Source organism: Aquila chrysaetos, chromosome 25 (assembly GCF_900496995.4).
Source record: "Aquila chrysaetos chrysaetos chromosome 25, bAquChr1.4, whole genome shotgun sequence".
Taxonomy (NCBI): domain Eukaryota; kingdom Metazoa; phylum Chordata; class Aves; order Accipitriformes; family Accipitridae; genus Aquila; species Aquila chrysaetos.
Genome location: NC_044028.1, coordinates 9,092,283 through 9,112,710, shown reverse-complemented (window position 1 = coordinate 9,112,710; position 20,428 = coordinate 9,092,283). Strand labels below are relative to the sequence as shown.

Below are 20,428 nucleotides of genomic sequence, written 5' to 3'. Positions count from 1 at the left end.
TAGAGTTTTTGTAGTCTAGGTGACTAACATGAAGTACAATTCACAGCTGGGCTTTGATTCTGCAGAGCAAGTGCCATGAAATGCTGCTTGTTTTCATATAGCCCCAGCTAAACTAGTAGTAAGTTTATACAGAGTATTTGGTTACTGCTGTAAAGGGTCTAGGTGCTACTGAGTTACCAACATCAGACCTAAATATCACTGCACAGTTCAGGAGCACTACTTTGCCTTAAACTAATGTTTTTCTTCAGTTAAGTCCTCTTCTACAATTCTAAGAAAGGGCAGGAGAACTCTATGGAATCTTACTAAGGAGCCAGTTCTCACAGTATTAGAAGAAATTCATTAGTACCCTGTCAGTCACCCTGTAACATGAACTAAGGAGGTGAAGAAACCATCCAGAATAAGGGAAGCTGCCATTGTCACTTGAGTCTCACCCAAAAAGCTTGACCTTTTAAAAGCTTCAATTCTAGTCTGTTAGAGCACTCTGACCAAAAACATTGAGAGCAGTGCCACTGCTCAGCAAGACATTCATCTTTGTCCAGTCTAGTTCCTTGAATGCTATACAGCAACAACTCCATAGCTATACAAGTCATCCAGAAGACTTTTGCAGTCACATTTCTACTCCAAGTTTATTTGTAAAAACTACACTAACATGCCACATTTACCATGGATGCTCTTCTCTTTAGGCATTTAAGAAAAGCCAAAAATAGTAGCATTGTGGCCACCAGAGAGAGAATACCAGCAGCAGTCATTGTAATGCCAGCCCATGCCTCCTTGCTCAAGAGAGTGCTCCCTACAAAGCAAGCAGAAAGAGAGTTTGTGGAGACAGCTCTTCACTAAACCCAGGTAACATACATTAGTACCACACGGGCTTAGTACCTTGGCTTGCAGACCATCCTTCTGGCACAAGGAGGACAGGACCCCGCAAGCTCACCACTGCAGAGTTCACACCTGGCATCCCACTCTCTACAACAGTAACGTAGTACAGGTGAACCCCATAGTACAGTGCGTTATCTTGGATCAGTACAACCTAACATCTGCTTGCTCGTTACCTCGCTTGCTTCTAGATGGCCTCGGGCATCTTGTCATACACAAAGGGGAGTCTGGTTGAAAACGGTCACAGATCAGAACACTGCAGTGGAAGTATACCTAGGACAGAGAATGAGAGGTCCATTCATTTTGGGACAACTGCTCCTACTGACTGCTCTAAGTAGGAGAATGTCACCTACTAGGCCAGGGAGGGCTTTGTCACCAGACACAAAGGCAAAAGTCTTCACTTCCAGCCTTTGGCGATAGTTTGCATAGCTGACACTGTGCCCCACAGGATGAAACACGGTCCTGTAGCTGTCCAGGTCATACTCACACCTGCCAATAGGTAAGAAGCAAGTCAGAACAGCAGGGTAGAGAAGGTTTGGGGTTGTTTTTTTTTTTTTAAGCAGACTAAAGTTCAGGGTAGAGGTGCTGCTATCTTTGTACAAGTTCCAGCACACCAGTACAGTATACCTGGAAGGCCACCTCAAGTGAAGCCCTTGTACTTGGGGCTCTGTTCCTAAAGGGGAGGCAGGGGAGCACTAGGGAATCCGCACACCCACTGCCAAAAGTGCTTCCATTTATCTAGCAGGGCACTCACCCATCAACAACAATATTCCACTGAGGAAGTGAGCTTGGATCTTGTGAAGCTGTTGCCCAGCAGTCATCCAATACCAAATGGAGGTTGGGATCATTGCGGTTCAGGACCTGAACTTCCAGGAAGATGGGCTGCCGTAGGTACCTTACTATTGGGTACTGATCATCACGGTATGGCTGCCTGTACGAGTCCTCTGCAAGAACAAAAGCCTTGTTAGATAAGAGAGTCCCGAAGAAACTCTGGTCTGGAGCTCTTCAACAGCACCTGGTCTACCAGCTGCAGTTTGTCCTAGAGTCACAGATTTAAGGCATCTGCCTCAGGTAGCATGGGTGGGAGGAAAGGAAGCACATGAGGTCATTAGAAGCCCATGCACCACAAGAGTTCACTCAGACATCCTCCCCTCCACAAGCTCCAGTTGCTTCCCAGCCACCTGAGCCCAGAGTCAGCTTTACCTGGGTAGCTTAGAAGAACTAAGGTGAGGGGACCTTGGTTCACTGAAGAAGCCAGAGGAGGAAGGTTGTCTACCTTTATAGTGAGGGAGGCATCACCATTACTGAAGGAGCACAGGACTGTTAGCCTGTAACAAGGAAGGAGCAGCTAAGTCTTATGTTCACATATAGGATATCCAGGACTAAGTATTACCCAAAGAAGTTTCCAAACACACCTGAGTTCACTGTCCCTTGAGATCCTGCGCAGTGGAAGGTCTGCCCATAGTGCCCTCACCTCATTCTCATAAACAATCTTCTCCCCATCCAACTGCAGAGAAATAACAGCATTAGTGAGGGCATTCCTAATGCACAAAGCCCTCCCCATCAATCCTGGCTACACACTTACCCAATACCTGGTCCCACATCCATTCAGTGGGACATGAAACCAAACTCTGTCATTCAAAGAAGACTTGAAGGCTGGCCGGCATGCAGGATCTCTGAGCCTAAGGGTATCCAAGTCTAGCAGCGGGGTAGTACTGTCAGCAAGGATTTCAAAATCCATGTACCCATCCTGGGTGCATACAGCAGCTGTAAGAGAGGTTCACATAAATTGGCATGCCAGTCACTGACAGCTCAGTCTGCCAAAAGCTGTTGTGTTCTGGCTAGAGATGCCCTTTCCTGCGAAGGGCTGGTTTAAGAACAAGCCATGCTGAAGGATTACCATCTGACCAGCACATGAGGCACGTCCATTGCAGAAGGCGGTCGCTTACCTATTGGTGCATGCTGGTCACAGGGGCACTCTGGGTGCATCACCATTGTCACAGTCTCCCCATGGAAGTGAAAAGCCAGTTTCAAAGAGGACATGTAAGACTGAAGTCCTGAGCAGCTCTCCTCATGTAGCTGAAAGACAAGAGTTACTCTCCTGGAGTGTAACTACAAGAGCTCATTTTAACACATGCACGTGTTAGAGCCATTTCCCATACCCTGAGGCCATGGTGCTCTTCACACTCAGCTAGTTTGTTGATTTGCATCGCTCCAGGCATGCCAAGTACCAACCTACTCCAAGAGGAATATTTTCACCTCCAGCTGTTTTTGCCAAGAGACTCCATAAAACCCAAGTTACCTTTGAGTGATGCCTATGTATTATAAAGTCACTGTACATTCCTCTTAAATCACAACTGCCCTCAGCCAGCCACAGGACACATGGCTGACTTGACAGGTGCTTACTGAGAATCAGAGCACAGTAGCTTTGACCTTGACTAAGCACCAAGGAGTTGTAATCAGACCAACTCCTGTGACTTGAAGATCAGAACTCACCCTGGACTTCAGGACTTCCCTGCTAATATGCAGCTTGACCCCTGTCTTTGTGTCCAGAGCAATCCCATTTTCCTGAAGCTGGTCCATGGGGATGGTCTTATCCTCTGCACCCACAGCCACAAGGGTCCCTGGGAAGGCTGGGATGGCAACAGTCATGTGTGTTGCATTACAGATTGCTGGACCTGCAACATCATCTTTGTTAAATACAAGACCAGTTTCCTCAGGGCAGAAGCAGATCAGGTTCTTTCTCCATGCATTACCTGGTGCACAAAGCATTCTTGACTCCACAGTCAGTCTACGTTCAGGAGGGCCATACATGAGCTTGAGTGCCACAGTGTAGAGCACCTTATCATTGTGCTGACAAAGAAGATAGAGCTCTATTAGAGAGTGCTCAGCTCATGATCCATCATAAGATCAACCCCACAGGGCCATATACTACATCTGGTTCAGGACTGCTGCTATTCACATTTGCAACAGCAGTTCCTTCCCATCTCAACACCCTTTTGAAAGAGATCTGCTCATGAGACTGCCAGTCAGATGTTCACAAGTTAGGCTATGGCTAGAAGTCTGCTTATGTAGATGCCCATCAGCTGTGCTTACTATCTGAGGTGCACACCATGCTTCCCCATTTTGTAGGGCTGGGTAGTTCAGTGACAGCTACACAGAATCAAACAGCTTTGCTCACACCAGCGAGGCACAGCACTGCATCAGCTTGACATCAGCTCTGGCCACGACCTGCAAGTGCTTTCTGCAGGTCTACAGGAGGGAGATACCTAGCCTCTGTTAAAGCAGCACCATCTCCTCAGTGCCAACAATTTGTTTACCTACCTTGTAGGAGACAACTCCAGTGGCAGTAAAGGCTACCTGGAGGATCAGGTTGTGGCCATCAGCTAGAAAGTTATAGCCTTGCTGCATGGCTTGCCCAAGGCTTAGCTGGTGTATTCTTGTTCCATCATCAACTGACAGAGTCCAGGTCATTGGAGCTGCTGGAACCTGGCAAAGCAGGAGATCCTTGCTTAGGAAGGGAAGGACCAACCACACAGAAGCAGCAAGGCATTACACAGTTCTTCACCCTGCAGAGCTGCCACATCACAGGCTTTACACTCAAGTTCCCTATATTGATAGCACAGAATTAAGCTTCCTGACAAGATGCAAGTACTTCAAAGAAAACTACTCCATCTTGGAGACATCAGGCTCAGCTTAGGTCCAAACCCCAGGCACTCCTCCACCCCTCCTTTGCAAGACAGAAGGCACTTACCATATGCTCATCACTGAAGCCTGGAATGAGTCTTGGGAAAGTAACCTGAAACACAGCACAAGGGTTAGACCACAGGAACAGACAGCGGTCAGAACCCTGCAACTTCCTAATAAAAATATCTACTATAGTTTTCCAAAGCAGACAGCTGGCACCAGCACCTTGGTTTCCCCTGCAATAGGGCTGAAGCCAGACCACGTGCATCATTAATAACCATTTGCAAACCAACTCTTCAAAGAGCTAGTGGTCACGCTAAGATGGACATGCAGCCAACAGGCCTCCCTGAAACTGGCTGGAGCTTTCCCCAGCATTCTGCACATCCCAGCCACGCAGTTCCAGGAGACAGCCATCCTGCCTTGCAAGCCTCTAAGCAGGATCTATAGCACTCCCATTCCTCTACTTACTGCCATGAAGTCTTTTGTACAGTTTGTTGCACCAGCAAAGAAAGGAGTAATGATTTCATCTGTATGAACACTATGGCAGCGAGTGCTGTAAGTTACATTCTTCTCCTCTCCCATTGTGTCATTCACCATCAGCCTCAATCTTAGCAGGTGCTGACCATGCTATAGACAAGAGACATTAATTAGAAAGAGGCAGCAGTACTCACCACAGCATGAGGACAACTAAAAGCCATTGAGGCTAAACTCTAGCTTGAGTTATTTTAGGTGTTTGTACCAGTGCAAGGACAAGACAAATTTTTTTTTTAAAAGCCTTATGGAAAAGGAGGAGATCTCTAGGAAAGCATGGGGTCACAAGGTTAGGTTGAAGAGTAGAAAATACCATGAGAACTGTGGGAGTCAAGAAAAAAAAAAAAGCCCCAAGGACTAGCAGGTTGTAGTGCCAGCAAGTCAGCTGGTCAAGAAACAAGTTAATAAATGCCAAAACCAAGAGTCTCGTGGTATTTCAAATACTTAAAAGCAACAGTTACCAGTAAAACCTCTGTTTGAGGCTAGTTTGGGTTGGCCTCCCACTTATTACTCTACCTCAGCAGCTATCAATGGCATGTGTTGTTAATTTCTCTATCAATACACATTGTGTAAATAGAGTGGTGCTTTGAAACTCTTGAACCTGGTCCATCCCCCTACAAGATATCCTTTAAAGTAGCTCAATTCCTTTACAGGAGAAAACATTTATGGCAGTGTCTAAGGGGGTTTAATCCACAGTTGAAAGAACAAGTTGAAAAAAATTACCAGAATACTTCTGGCATGAACTGCTCTTATAGAGCTGTTTTAAGTTATCAGAAGTGTAAGTATTTCCACTCCTGAAGAAAGTTAGAGCTAGAAACCCTATTAAACCCAATCCTGACCAGGAAAAAAAATCCCACACTCCATCACAGCAGCTTGCAGAAGGAAGACCCCTTTACCTCCAGGCTAGTGCAGTTGACGAACAGGACACTGAGCATCAGCCTCTCATAATCTACAGTGGGGTCACAGGACACGATCTCCTCACCACTCACATCTAGGGAGAACATGGAAGATCAGCCCTGCAGGCAGGCACCTGCTTTCAGGCTACAGCAGAAAGGGCCAGGGCAGTAGCAATACGTACCCTCAACGGACACATGCCAGGAGTAGTTGCCAAGCTCTCTTGAAAATTCAACTTCCATCCCATTCCTATGGCAGGTCACACTCTCTGCAGAGGGAAGACCACCATCAGTTCCAGCATCACCCTCCCAGAGGCACACACCCTGCAAGTCCTCCAGCTCACCAGCCCCACTTTAGAGCCTTCTTCCACACCAAGGCAGAGGGGAAACAGCTCTGAACAAACCTAAAACCCACATCCAAACCACTACCTGCCCAGAGAGGCCTCATTACCCAAGAGATCCTGATCCCCCAGGCCATCAGCACAGAGGGCTAAGGGCAGCAAAAAGCCAAACAGGAGCAGCGACCTGCAAGCAAGAGAGAACCAAATGAGAAACCAGCAAGGAAAGGACCCAGCTCCCCATCCCACCCCAAACCCCACTCACCCCATCCTCGAGGTGCTCAAGCACTGCTGCCTCACAAACAGCCCCATCTCCTCACTGCCACCACAAGCTCGCTCTCTGGCTGCCCAGGGAGGATTATATAGGTCCCGGTTCAGGCTCCACACAGGTGCAGCCTCTCTGCTGCCCGGGGGACAGAGAGCTTGCACCTGCCTCTCCTTGGGGTGCAGTCTCCTTGCCGGGAAGAGGAGGGCTCGCAGGAGACCTTAAGGTGCTAGTAAGTCTTTGGCATGGGTTGTTGTTTCCTTCTGTTGGGAAGGCATTTATTTCTTGCTCTGATAATGTACTCCCTTTAGTGCCTTGCCAGATGTTGCACAGAAAAATGCACATCTTTTTGGCAGTTATTTTTTTAGAAGGAGACTTCTGTGCCACTTTGATTTTCTGATGATTTAAAACAATTCCACTGGTAGATTTGAATGTAACTGAGATTAATTTTTCCACTGCATGGGCAAATCTGCAATGCTGACATAGATCTAATTAGGAGGAAAACATGAGTGGCAGGTTAAGGAAGAGAAGTCCTAGATCAGATCTTTAGACTGGAAGATCTCTGGAGGCTTTGGTTGGACTGTCACTGTTCAAAGCTGTGGGGAAGAGGCCTGGAAAGAAAAAATCTCAGATTCATGTTATCTTTCAGCTTCCCCAATGCTTTTGATTTCAGACAGATGTATTGGGTTTGCGTGGCAAGGTTTTGGTAGAGGGGGGTGTATTGGGTCTGGCTGAGATGGAGTTAATTCTCCCCATAGCAGCCCTCGTAGTGCTGTGCTCTGCATTGGTAGTAGAAAGGTGTTGATAACACACCGGTGTTTTGGCTACCACTGAGCAGTGCTGGCGCAGCATCAAGGCTGTCTCTCCAACATTTTTGCCCCCCTCAACAGCAGTCTGGGGCTGGGCAAGATCTTGGGAGGGGACATAACCAGGACAGCTGACCTAAACTAACCAAACAGATATTCCATACCATATGGAATACAATACTCCAGCTCAGATATAAAAGCTAAGTAAAGGGAGATGGAAGGGGGGCATTTTTGTCTTCCGGAGCAACCACTACGCGTACCGAAGCCCTGCTTCCCGGGAAGTGGCTAGACATCGCCTGCTGATGGGAAGTAGAGAATAACATCATTTGTTTTTCTTTGCTTTTGTGCACGACCTTTGCTTTCACTTTATTAAGCTGTCCTTATTTTGACTTGCAAGCCTTTTGTTATATTTTCTCCCCCCTGTCCAGCTGAGGAGGGGGAGTGATAGAGCAGCTTTTGTGGGCACCTGGTGCCCTGCCAGGGTCAACCCACCACAAGGGGTTACAGGGGTGGCTTCTGTGAGAAGCTGCTGGAAGCTTCCCCCGTGTCCGACAGAGCCGATGCCAGCCGGCTCCAAGACGGACCCGTTGCCGGCCAAGGCCAAGCCCATCAGCGATAGTGGTAACACCTCTGTGATAACATTTTTAAGAAGGAAAAAAAGTTGTGGGAGACACAGAAATGGCAGCCGGAGAGAGGAGTGAGAACATGTGAGAGAAACAGCCCTGCAGACCCCCAGGTCAGTGCAGAAGGAGGGGAGGAGATGCTCCAGGCACCAGAGCAGAGATTCCCCTGCGGCCCGTGATGAAGATCATGGTGAGGCAGGCTGTCCCCCTGCAGCCCACGGAGGTCCACGGGGGAGCAGATCTCCACCTGCAGCCCGGGGAGGACCCCACGCCGGAGCAGGTGGGTTCCCAAAGGAGGCTGTGACCCCGTGGGAAGCCCACGCTGGAGCAGGCTCCTGGCAGGACCTGCGGATCTGTGGAGAGTGGAGCCCACGGAGCAGGTTTTCTGGCAGGACTTGTGACGCCGTGGGGGACCCACGCTGGAGCAGTCTGTGCCTGAAGGACTGCAGCCCGTGGAAAGGACCCACGCTGGAGCAGTTCATGAAGAACTGCAGCCCGTGGGAAGGACCCACGTTGGAGAAGTTCGTGGAGGACTGTCTCCTGTGGGTGCAACCCCACGCTGGAGCAGGGGAAGAGTGTGATGAGTCCTCCCCCTGAGGAGGATGAAGCAGCAGAAAATACCACGTGATGAACTGACTGTAAACCCCATTCCCCGTCCCCCTGTGCCGCTGGGGGGGTTGGTAGAGAATCCGGGAGTGAAGTTGTGCCCGGGAAGAAGGGAGGGGTGGAGGGAAGGTGTTCTGAGATTTGGTTTTATTTCTCATTACCCTACTCTGGTTGATTGGTAATAAATTGAGTTAATTTTCCCCAAGCTGAGTCTGTTTTGCCCACGACGGTAATTGATGAGTGATCTCTCCTGTCCTTATCTCGACCCGCAAGCCCTTTGTTATATTTTTCTCTCCCCTGTCCAGCTGAGGAGGGGGAGTGATAGAACAGCTTTGGTGGGCACCTGGCACCAGCCAGGGTCAACCCACCACAACAGACTTGTAAAAAAACCCAAAGAGTCATATTTTTAGAAGTAATTGAATTCTTGAGATGTGAGAAAGCAAAAAAGATAGATCATAGCAAGAAAGGAAAATTAATAGTGTGGATGGTAATATAGGAATGGGATGTTAAACTGGGCTTCAGGGAATAACAAATTTTGTATTAATGTACCATGTATTCATGTCATATATATTCATTTATATTTCTTTTTACAGGTATAGACCTGTGCCTAGAGCAGATTTTAGAGTTTCCCAGCCCAAGTGACAGTAGCTTCAATTCTCTTAAAGTTGTGAGAAAGAGCTTGTCTGTCGACTGCTGGTAGGTACCAAAGTGCTGGAAACTTGGATGGGACAACAGCATGAGTGGACGCAGCTAGCTGCAAAGTGTGTGATTGCCATCAGTGCACTGTGTAGCAAAGCAATATGATCCATACAGGCAGAGCAGATGAGTAGTGTAAGTAATTTAAAAATTTATATTCTTTAGAAGCATGTCTTTAACTCTCAGCCTTGTGAGAACATGGCAAATGCAGAGTTAAAGCTATTATGCAAGTGGGGATACCAAGTGTGCACAACGCCACTCATAGCAATAAGCAGGCATTAGCTCGGATCCGTAACCACACCAGAGTAAATAGCACCTGATGTTAGTAGCACAAAAAGAAATTGCACTTCTGCTTTTGCCATCAATAGCATTAGCATGTGGCTAACCTTTAGCAAGAAATTAACTTCCCAGAGACTCCTGAATTCACAAACATACATCATGTACCTTTTTTTCCCTCTCCCTTCTTTTATAATGAGATTCATCGTTTTCAAACGCAGTGATTATATAGAAAACTAATGAAACAAACTCTGAAGCCATACACAAGTTTATTGTGTTATGTATCTATTATTATTTTGCTTGGGTTTAACTAACACATTAGGGGGGAAAAAAATGTTTCCAGTATACATCCTTTAAAGAATTACACAAATGAGGTACTTTCAGGCAATCAAATCCAATGTAAAGTTAAACTTACTCGTCATTTCCCTGCCCCTGATTCCCAGCTTCATTAAGTTGGTGGAAAAGCTGTGAGTCCCAGGGAGCTTTGGGTCACGTTCCCGGAGTTTGGCTGACTCTGGGCTGGTAAAAGCTCGATCTTGCATCACGCCAGAGTCACGCTGCTAGCGCGGGGGACATCTGCAGAGGCCTGAGCAGCGGCAATGCACGGTCCCGCTGCAGAAGGACAGCCTGTCCTTGCCTGCTGGACTTAACTCAGGGTTTTGCCAACTCCCGAATGCCTCATAACAGGTTGTGGCTTGTATATCTGAACAGCAATTTTGGGCCAGACAACATTTAACAGTTAGAGCCATGCTATTGCCACAGTCACCGCAATCGAGTGTGCCCTGCGGTGCATGTTAGCAGCTCCTAATACCAATCTTTTAAGTAGGTAGGTTTGTAGGATGTAATTCATCAGGATGTGCTAAAATAATTAGTTGTTGCTTCACTTAACACACCTGAATTTGCAATTTAAGCTACAGAGAAAGTGTGGCCATTCCCCTGTCTGAGCTGTTGAACCTGTAATAATAACTATGGCCTGAGTTACAGGTAAACAGCTAATTCATGCCCTGAAACACAAAACTATCACCATGGCTTGCTTTTTTTTTTTTCTGCTGCAAAAACTACATTTTTTTCTTCTCTTCAGTTCTCTGCTTTTCTCTTTTACTTGTTTGATTTTCTAACTTTTTTTAAAAAGGCATTGCCCCAGAGCACTCCTGAATACCCTCGAGCATCGGGGTGTTGCATACCATCTCTGGAGAGCACAGATCCCCTCAGCATAGATGCACTTTCCTATGGGCTTTGGCTGTCCCTGTCCCTTACGCATTGGCAGCAGGACAGCGTTTGAGACACCAATGAGCTCAACATGGCTTTACTTGGGACTGCTTGTAGCACTGCTGATGATATCATGGGAAAAAAAAACCCAAACCAAGAAAAAGGCTTTAGCAATGCAAAGAGCCCGAATGCCGGGTCAGGACTTCTACTTTTGAGCACTCCCAGCAAAAACACTTACTGCAAGTGTCACTATGAAACAAGAGACAATATCACTGCTTCTAGCCCTACAGAAGCCCCCCAGTCTACTTTTACGCGCCCAGTACGGACGGGCATCGAGGTGTGTGGGTGAGGAGATACAGGGCTTTGGCAGAGTTGGCTTTATTGCCGTTCAGTTGTAAGTATCTTTCCCTATTGATTAGGGCCTCGCTCCTGCAATGACGTGTGCAGGCAGACTGCGAGGGCTGCCCTCGCATCCCCGACTCGGGCGCGGACACACCTGAGCAATGATCCCGTCCGGACGGCTCTCGGCAGCACCGGCACGGGACACGCTCAACCCTGCCGTGGGAACGGGGCTGCTCCAGAGGACATCCAGCGACAGTGTCCTCGGCACAGCAGTTTTGCCTCTCTAAGGAGTGAGGAAATAAGCTTTTATTGTTGCTTAAATATTGTCGTCATCTCTGAATTGTGTAGCCACAATTACCCTGTGTGACTAATTTCATTCTTCTCGAAGCCCATTAGTTCCAAGGATCTCATTAGGCAAGCAGAGACTTACTTGCCTCCCCTCGTATGGCCTTTACCATACCACGTTTGGTGCTTATAAAAGTTGCAGTGAGGAAATGTTGTGCTGGATAATACCTCATGCAAAACAGATGGCACAACAACATCGCTGTTCAGACCGGGCTCCAAGTTATCTAGAACAATGTAACTAATGATGCTGTAGTCTTTCAATCTAAATAGTTTGTTTAACTGGTAATATTTTATTTAAGATAGTTCTCAAAGAAATAGACCAACAATTATAGATATAGCAAATCCAATAACAAATCAAAGCGGCTAGTTAAATAATTCATTAGCTTACAACAACACGTACCATCACAACAGAGTTTCTCCTGAGCCTGGTAAGACATTTCAATTGGAAGTGGAATGGTTTTGAAGTTCTTTTCAAATCCAAAAACAAAAGCTTCATTCTAACTACTCGGGGAGTTTACAAAGTTCACAATTTTGAGCTTTAGTCTCAAAAGAAAAATCTCCATTCAGGCTGAGAAATTTAGCTCATTTGATGTTGAATCGTTTATTGCATTTTAAGTTGAGGTTTTGGGATGGGACAAAGATGATGAAATACCAGAAGTTCAGAAACAGATGGAGATTTTGTTTGCTCTTTTCTTTTTTCCTTCTTTTTTATGATGCCCACTTTTGTGACATAAATAATAATAAAGCTTGCAAAGTCCCAGAGCTTCTCTCCAACTGACGTAGGTTTTGCTTTACCTCTAATTAATACCTCGAACAATAGTTTCCCACTTAGCATCATACAGAGTAACTTCGTTTTAAAATCAATATTTTCAGATGTTAGATGATAAAAGTAACTCTGAGATCAACACTTTGTGTGCTGAATTACTTAACAGAAAAGGAAATGAATGTACTTCTGTAGTAGGAATCAATAATGTTGAAAATGAAAAGGTCTCTTTTGTCACCAACTCACTTTCATGGGTGTAGCTAACAATGTGAAATATCGACATACAAGAAAAATGCTGTCTCCTCTCTTCTACCGGGCACTGGTGGTATATGCAGTACGTGCCTTGGTGATCATTTTACACTCTTGAGACTAAAAAAGCTTACACTACCCAGTAAAGGAAATAAAATTCCATGGCATCAAGAAACAGCTAAGCTAATATATATATATATATATATATATATATATATACACATTATTACTTGCCTTTGCTCTGCAACAGCTAGTTTTTTCTAGTAGCTGTTATTTAACTTGGTGCTGAGCCTGGTTAAGTAGAAAATGGAATAAACAACTACATTTTTTATTAGAAAAGCATTAATGGCAGTGCAGGGAACTCGAAAAAGGGCTGAGGGTAAAACTGTCTTCTAACGCGGAGATGGAGGTTGGCCTGGGTGAAGCGCAGCCCTTCCTCGCTGCCCTGAGACGGCCGCGTCTGTGGATGACAGGACGGAAAACCAGGGCTTTGCCTTACTCCTACCTAGACTCGTTTATTCAAAGATTCAAACCTGTCACAGGATCTGACTGACTCTCCTTGTCCTCATGGAAGAAAAATGTTGGTACAAGTGTGTTCCTGGAGAGCTCTTCAATCCCTGTCTGAAAAAATAATTAAGAGAGAAAGCCCGTTTGGAGAGGTCTCCGGTGTATTGCATGGGTGGCATTATGGGAAGTAAATGAGGTGGCACTCCGTTCAGTAATTGCACCAACTCTGGGCAACGAGTTGGTCTGCAATTGCTACTGCTTCTGTAACAGGGGCATAATAAGCAACAAAACCTCACTGCTAATTGCTGGGGGTAGATTCTCTAAAACATGGGTTAATTCAGTTAGACATAGAAAACAGCTTGACAAAAAAGTAACATTTATCTGGCAGCTGTTTCGAATGTGACCAGAATAACAGATAGCCTGCAGCATTTTATTAAGCAGCAGGTAGTCTCTTACTGACCTCCTCTCAGCCACTGCTTTAACGCTGACCTTTTACATGGTTTTCTCTTAGTAATTCTTTTGAACCTAAAAATTAGAATTACAGTCTAATTCTATAAGCTTCTACTCATAGGGGTAGCCCTTAACACCACTGAAATTGGGGGAAATAATTTCTAAAGCAAGAAGCGGTTATGTGAGATGGGGATCAGACCCATCTGTTCCCAGGCAAGGACCACAGGCTGGGGCAGTGGGTGCAGCCTATCACATTTCCATTCCTTGAACTCCCTGTTCTATCCTGAGGAGATCCTGCACATCTGTTGCATCTAAAACAGAGATTACAGTACTGTTAGATGAATATATATTTGCCAAGTGCCTTAAGATCCTACGATGGAATGCAATTTGTGGTTAAAGGGATTGCACACTAGGCTGTGGTTTTGCCTGCTGTGACTTGCAGACCCACTGGCTGTTTTATCCAAACACCACCCTGGTCCCGACAGGTCTGCTTCCACCCACGCGCCGATCTGTGTACTCGAAACAGCTTCATGGATGTGCCGGGTTTGGCAGGGGAGAGGCTTGTTTTCAAATGCAGCAACCCAGTAAATGATAGATTACAAAGGACTTCACCAGCAAAAGTAACTGCTTATGCACTTCATCCTATCAAAACTCAGAGATACTTTATTACTTAGGGTGAAACTTGGTCCTACCAACATTCATGGCCTTTTGAAGGTTTTTTGAATTTTTTTAAGGTTTTTTTGAAGTTCAAGGTCTTTTCGACTTTTTCCCAAAACAGTTAGGCAAAGATACAGAGCAGATGAATTAATGCCCTCTACATTTAAGTAGTCAAATATGCAATGAATAGTAAATGGCAGAGCCACCTTCCAGAAAATGAAAGCATTCACCACACCATTGCATTATTACCTATGCAGAGCTCTAGATAAGTTGCTCGGATGAACTTTGCCTCCTCATTTCCATCCCCATGGGGATGTCTCAACTTGTAATCATTAATGAACTATCCCTGTAATGGAAGGGTGACTGTACAGTCTGGATATCGTTCAGAGCTGCTTTGGGAAACCAGAAGCTACTGAAAATGTCGAGCAGGTATCACAAAGCAGCGGCCGATGGCAACTTGGATCTCTTGAAAGAAGCCACTAGGAAAGACCTCAATACTTCAGACGAAGATGGGATGACCCCTACCCTTCTGGCAGCATACCATGGGTATTTAGAAGCTCTGGAAGTCATATGCCGGAGGGGGTAAGTGAATCAGCCTCCATTGCTTAAAGCTTGTGGCTCAAAACTCTAACTAGCTTCTAATGCCCCGATGACCTCAGACCCAAGAGACTGAAAATCCCGGTCATTTCTTCCAATGCATCGCCAAGAATTGTTTCTCTTAATTCACAACGGTTTGGGCCCAGAACCTGCGATCAGGTCTGTACGTGCGGTCGGTGAAGCCGCATCCGCAGGACCATCTCGTATACGGAGCCTGCAGGGAGCGGTTAGTGGGAGCAGGGCCCTCGACCTCGCCTCGCTGTAATGGAGGAGAAGTTGGCCGACGACCTTTGATGACAACATGTCTTTGAAACAGGCTCTATAGAGAAATGCATTGTTTGAAATATTTTTAGCAAAAAATCTCTCCCATTTGCTTCCAAAGTGCAATTAGTAGACACACCTGTGAAGATTTAATGCTTTCCAGAGGAAGTCACAACTGATAGTTTTGAGAGAGTAAATCTAAAATTGTTATTTCTCTGCTTTGTATAGTATTAGCAACTACCATCATGCTAAAAATGATAATACTGTTTCAGAAGCTGTGGTAGGATCCTTGTAATCCAGAAAAAAAAAAAAAAAGAAAAAAAGAAAAGAAAAAGGAAAAGAAAGGAAGGTTTTCTACAGGTTTATTTTCTAATAGTAATATTTCTGTTTGGTATCATTTAAATGTACTACATGCTTAAAATATTTTATTGAAATGGAAATTACCCCCCACCCTCTGCACTCTCTTGCTTGGAGCCTACCTTTTAAGCTGTCATTCTATAATAAGATCTAATAAAAGAAAATCTGCTCTTCTGCAGAGATACAGTTAATAAAACGTTCTTTCTGGGCTGAGATGAAGATTAAGTTGACCTGTATTTTCTGTCATAATAGTTTAAAGAAGATTGGAGGGAAAAGTTGAATAACTATTTGCATGTATCTGAGTTTTCTTTTATTAAAAATAGAATTGAAAATATGAAAATATGGAATAAAAATAGATTTTTCATAGATTTGCTTTATAGCTCATTGAACTCAGGTGTGGCTGCAATAACACAATAAAAAAGACCTTTGGACTGCACGGTTATTACTGTGTCCTCAGGAGAAGCGAAACTAGATTGACAGTTCTTCAACTTGTATAATTAAGGCAGCTCCAAGGAAATATCTAGAGTCAATAAAGGTTTGTCCCTGAACACCTAGAAGACAGAACAACTAGCTAAGGAACAAATAGCAAAATAATTTTTTTCAAAATTTGAGTGAAAAATACGTCTTCTACCATATAAGCTGATAGAAGTCACAGTGGATGACGCAATGATCAGCATTTCTATGTATTTGTTATTTAATGTATTTCTAACTCTTTTTCTTGGTAGAGGACAGCTTTGGGACAGTATTGCCCTCAAAATCTTCAAACATATGCATTCACCTCTATTTTAATCCAAGATTTCTTGTCACTATCAGCAAGCTGTGGCTGTCAGAGATATGGCTGTAGTCTCACTGGTTTTCTTGGGAGAAGCTGAATTTTGGAAGACGTTCAATCTGTTCTGCAGTCCGTTAATGTTTTCTTGTGATAAAGTATTTTAATTATTTTTAACAAAGCCTTCCTTACCTTGAAGAAGTTTCCTGACAAAGGCACTGAGATACAGGATGGTTTTCTTTAGAGTGGTTGCAGATTTTAGGACTCTGAAGCTTGCAACACATTCAGCCCTTGGAAAGTGTAGCAATACTAACAATAAACCCCTTTCATCTTGAAATAGTTTATCTTCCCGGGCAGATGTTTTCTGTGCTTGCTTTGCAGGTACATGAATAAAGGCAAGACCAAGTAGCAGATCTGCTCTCTTTTGTGTGAGCCTCTTTCTCGGGAAAGCAGGGAAAAGAGGAGTATGAGAACCCGGCGTAGATGTCAAACCTTATCCAAAGTCCCACTGAGCTGGGAACACACACTCTAGTTTGTCGGTGGTTTGAGACTCAAAGGCTGGCAGGCTCCAGGGCGAAAAGAGACTGCAAACAGCTATGAAGGGGCCTTGGGGAGGATGGATGACCCGGCGCTCCCAAGGCTCAGGATAATGCAGCCTGTTTGCTAATGTGGGAATTCAGGAGTCTGGCACGGTCGGCCACAGTCAGGCAGTTCCCCAGGGCAGAGCCACAAAAGCAGAAACATGTACACATGGTTTCCATATGTCTAAGCGGAGAAACTTTGATCCCCAGCTGCCACCAACTCGCAGAAATGCCTGCGCTCTCGCATCCCGGCACGCTCAGATTTGCTATTGTTTCTCAACGTGAGCAGCTCTGTGTCTCAGCTCTGCGAGGACCCCCAACCCCTCTCTTGCCTGCGGCATTTGACGCTGAAGGATGTTTTCAGATCTGGCCCTCAACAAATATGTTAGTGCTTTTCTTCACAGATACTCACAGCTAGAGATCAATGCCTGAAGGAGATTTTGTGATAGGATGTACCATTTCATTCGTAGTTCAGCTACTGCGGAACAAATCTCCAAGGCATTGAAATGCTTAAACTCCCGAGTAGAAATGCTCCTTGTAAATTTGGCCCCTGGCTCTGAAGTTAATAAAGGTTTTGGGCTGCTGTGGCCGTCTTGGTTATTGGTCACAAGATGACTCAAGCTCTGTTCTGAACATTGCTAGTGTTGATCCTGCCAAATACGTATCAAAAGATTCAAGCCGATTCTCATCTGCAGGCAGCAGTTCAGTGTGAAGTCAGTGCAAGAATTAAAAAGAAAGCAATACTTTTCACTGGCTTTAAATTCAATTGAAAAGATGTGGTATTTTATATTCAAATGAGCTTCTGCTTTTCAAACCCCATGAGCAAAAGCAGCTTAAGGAGAACAAAAGTGTTGAAAAAAAACAATGGCATCTATCTGAGCTTAATCTAACAGCAACGGAAACAAATGTGTAACCAGGACTTTACTCCTAATCATTTACCTATTACCTACCAAAAAAGTTACTGTGAGGGCTCATTAAATACATATCACTGTGACCAGTGAAGAATCCTCCCAATATTGGCCCTGCATTTGACATGCAAAAGGGTAGAGTCACCAAAAACACTTTAAAATATTCCACGCAAAAGCTATCGAAACAGTTTTGCCATTAATTCCAATGAGTGTCAGTCGAAGCCTGAGCCCACTTTGAACTGTGAGCAGCAAAGCAGTCAGAGCCGCAGCCCCTCGCCCGCAGACGGGGGGCTGCTTATTTCTGCCCTACTGCAGGAGGCAGGCGAGACCAGCAGGCAGCAAAGCAAGCCCTGCCAGCAACCCTACCAGACCCTGGGAGGGCACAAAGGAAATATCCTGGCTCCGATACGGGGAGTCGCACGTGCAGTCACAGTCAGCCTCAACGAGCTTGCTTAATTCACAGGCAGGAATCAGAGCTTATGCCACACATGCAGCCAAACTCAGTGCTCGTGTAAGTAGGTGCAGCACCATTCTAGAGGATGGAGCTAAGCTGACTCCTTTTCACTGGGCTGTACTCCTCATAGCAAAGCTGAGCTAAACGTTTAGTATCTGTTTAATCCCCCTGCAGTGCTATGCTTGGGTACGTCCAGCTCACTGTATGCTATTTTCCTTCTCAGAGGTGATCCGGACAAATGTGACATCTGGGGGAACACACCTCTCCACCATGCCGCTTGCAATGGTCACATCCACTGTGTTTCTTTCTTGATCAACTTTGGTGCCAATATATTTGCTCTGGACAATGACCTCCGCACTCCCCTGGAGGTGGCTGCCAGCAGAGACCGCAATGAATGTGTCAGAATCCTGGACAAAGCTGCCACCGAGCAGAACATGCTGAACCCAAAGAAGGTCTCCAAACTCAAAGCGCAGGCCCAGAGGAATGTGGAGAAACAAATCAAGGAATGCGAGAAGCGCCAAGAGAAACACCAACATGAAATGAACCGGAATTATATGAAAGAAAAGGTTGGCACAGTATATTCTTCCAGAGGGACACACTCCAGAGTAAAGTTGCCTAGTCTCTTTGCTTCAAATACAACAAGTTCCTTCTCCAAAAATCTGAAAGATACCTTAAAACTGAAGGCAAAAAAGACAGCTGACAGCACAAGAAGCCAGAAAACACAAAGCAATGACCAAGACGATGGTATAGGTAGGAGAACTGTGATGCATTTGTTCGATGAGAAAGAGGAAGATGACTTACTGAATGACCTCGGAGAGAAAAACTTTTCTGATCATGACAGTCAGCTCTCCATTTTTAAGCGGCCAGGTCTTGGCAAGATTGTATTTGGAAGGAATCTGGCTGCAGATGTAAATCCTGGAACTGTGTCTTCTGAGAAAGAAGGTATAAGTTTTAATATGTCCAGTGAGCTCTTTCAGTACAAAAATGTCGAGAACGGCAGGGAAGATGATGCTGAAAATGGTGCTGGTATCCCTTGGCATGAGGAAGAAGTCATTTGGGATGATGAGGAAGCAGAGAACACACCCCTTGAGGTATTTCTGGCATCACAGATGCTGGATGAGTTTTTTCCAGTCTTCATGAGGGAAAAAATTGATTTAGATGCCCTGATGCTATGTTCTGATGAAGATCTACAGAGCATTCAGATGGAGCTTGGGCCAAGAAAAAAAGTCCTGAATGCCATGAATAAAAGAAAACAAGCACTCAAGAACCCTGGAAAGACTGTAGATACTTGCTTATAAATTAACACACCTGTTGCTGTAACCTGCAGACTGATTCATTCTTTTCCTCTTTCCAAAAAGCACGCAATTCTTTCCAGAAGTCTGCTAAAGCAAAAGGCAGAGAGGTTACCAATTGCTTTAGAAAGTACAGCAAGGACAAAGATTTTGCCCTCTGGATAGATGGCTCTGGTGCACAGGATATTAGTTCAAGCATATTCTGCCAAAAAGAAAGAACGTGAAGGTGAAAACCCAAAAGCTACAGCTTTAAACCTTTTTCTCCCTGAACTGTTTATGGGGATTGGATTTCTCCTCATCAGAATAACTTAAAATATTAGTGAAGGCCAGCCACACTACATTCCTTAATAAAGCCCTTCCCTTCTTCTCCAAAACCACGACGCGAAGAGCATTCCCAAAGCTTGAGAGCTTTGTCTTCTCCATTTTCTTTGTTAAGATTGCTACAAACCACCCTTCCTAGTACTGATGATACATTAGAAATGGCATCTGAATTTTGATTTCAGCTGTGGCTTATTGACTTTAATAACCTCTGAATGAATGTAAATAAGACTAATTTACAGCAAGTTTTGTGTTCTCGTCAGTAAACTGTTTTGCTACTGTATTGATATTAATTTAAAAATATATGAAGTACCTTGCCAGGAGATGTGCAGTGTGAGTTGTATATTCTTTTCTTGTCTCATTAGACTGGACCCAGTCCCCAGCACCCATCATGTCCGAAATGGCATCAAAACTGCAACACTTTTAACTACAAGAAGCTGAAGTTTTATTTCCAACATTTTTTATCTGTTTTGCTATATCCTCAGCTTGGTTCCTATAGGGTGCATTTGCCACGTGAATTCCCAGAAAGCAGGACTCTTATTGCCCAGCATTTTGTGTTGGCATTGTTAGCCTCAGCCTGAAAACTGTATGTAACACACACACCCAGCTCATGAAAAGAGAAAGAAAATTAGACCATGTTTCTCTGAAAGCTCTTGTTCTTTACAGTCTATCTGGAGGCATTTACAGCAGGGTTCCCTTCATCTCTCTCCGGCCTGCTCCCTTAGGAAGACAGCACTATCCACTATGAATTAATCACTCCTATTGAGTTTTGTGA

General features: G+C 45.0%; 2 protein-coding genes across 2 annotated transcripts; one reads left to right on the top strand and one right to left on the bottom strand.

Moving 5' to 3' along the window:
* Positions 1 to 644: 644 nt before the first annotated feature.
* Positions 645 to 10,136, bottom strand: ZP2 (zona pellucida glycoprotein 2). Its single transcript, XM_030002372.1, has 19 exons — positions 10,010 to 10,136; positions 6,588 to 6,666; positions 6,436 to 6,509; positions 6,170 to 6,253; positions 5,988 to 6,082; positions 5,029 to 5,187; positions 4,628 to 4,672; positions 4,198 to 4,362; positions 3,630 to 3,726; positions 3,370 to 3,551; positions 2,823 to 2,952; positions 2,459 to 2,640; positions 2,289 to 2,380; positions 2,077 to 2,201; positions 1,628 to 1,817; positions 1,227 to 1,362; positions 1,050 to 1,146; positions 877 to 963; positions 645 to 790 (listed from the first exon to the last, which is right to left on the bottom strand). Exons 1-19 carry the CDS (start codon positions 10,134 to 10,136, stop codon positions 645 to 647), a joined length of 2,292 nt encoding a protein of 763 aa, XP_029858232.1.
* Positions 10,137 to 14,269: 4,133 nt separating this feature from the next.
* Positions 14,270 to 19,976, top strand: ANKS4B (ankyrin repeat and sterile alpha motif domain containing 4B). The gene is made up of 2 exons (XM_030002441.1): positions 14,270 to 14,698; positions 18,267 to 19,976. Exons 1-2 carry the CDS (start codon positions 14,535 to 14,537, stop codon positions 19,339 to 19,341), a joined length of 1,239 nt encoding a protein of 412 aa, XP_029858301.1. The 5' UTR covers positions 14,270 to 14,534; the 3' UTR covers positions 19,342 to 19,976.
* The last annotated feature ends 452 nt before the right edge of the window (positions 19,977 to 20,428 follow it).

Bases quoted from the DNA above. Each gene is read 5' to 3' on its own strand.
- ANKS4B (XM_030002441.1), top strand. From the start codon at position 14,535: ATGTCGAGCAGGTATCACAAAGCAGCGGCCGATGGCAACTTGGATCTC. The intron at 14,699-18,266 runs GTAAGTGAATCA...TTTCCTTCTCAG, and splicing joins GAAGTCATATGCCGGAGGGG to AGGTGATCCGGACAAATGTG.
- ZP2 (XM_030002372.1), bottom strand. From the start codon at position 10,136: ATGCAAGATCGAGCTTTTACCAGCCCAGAGTCAGCCAAACTCCGGGAA. The intron at 2,641-2,822 runs GTAAGCGACCGC...CCTCTCTTACAG, and splicing joins TGACCAGCATGCACCAATAG to CTGCTGTATGCACCCAGGAT. The intron at 791-876 runs GTACTAAGCCCG...CTTGCTTTGTAG, and splicing joins AGGATGGTCTGCAAGCCAAG to GGAGCACTCTCTTGAGCAAG.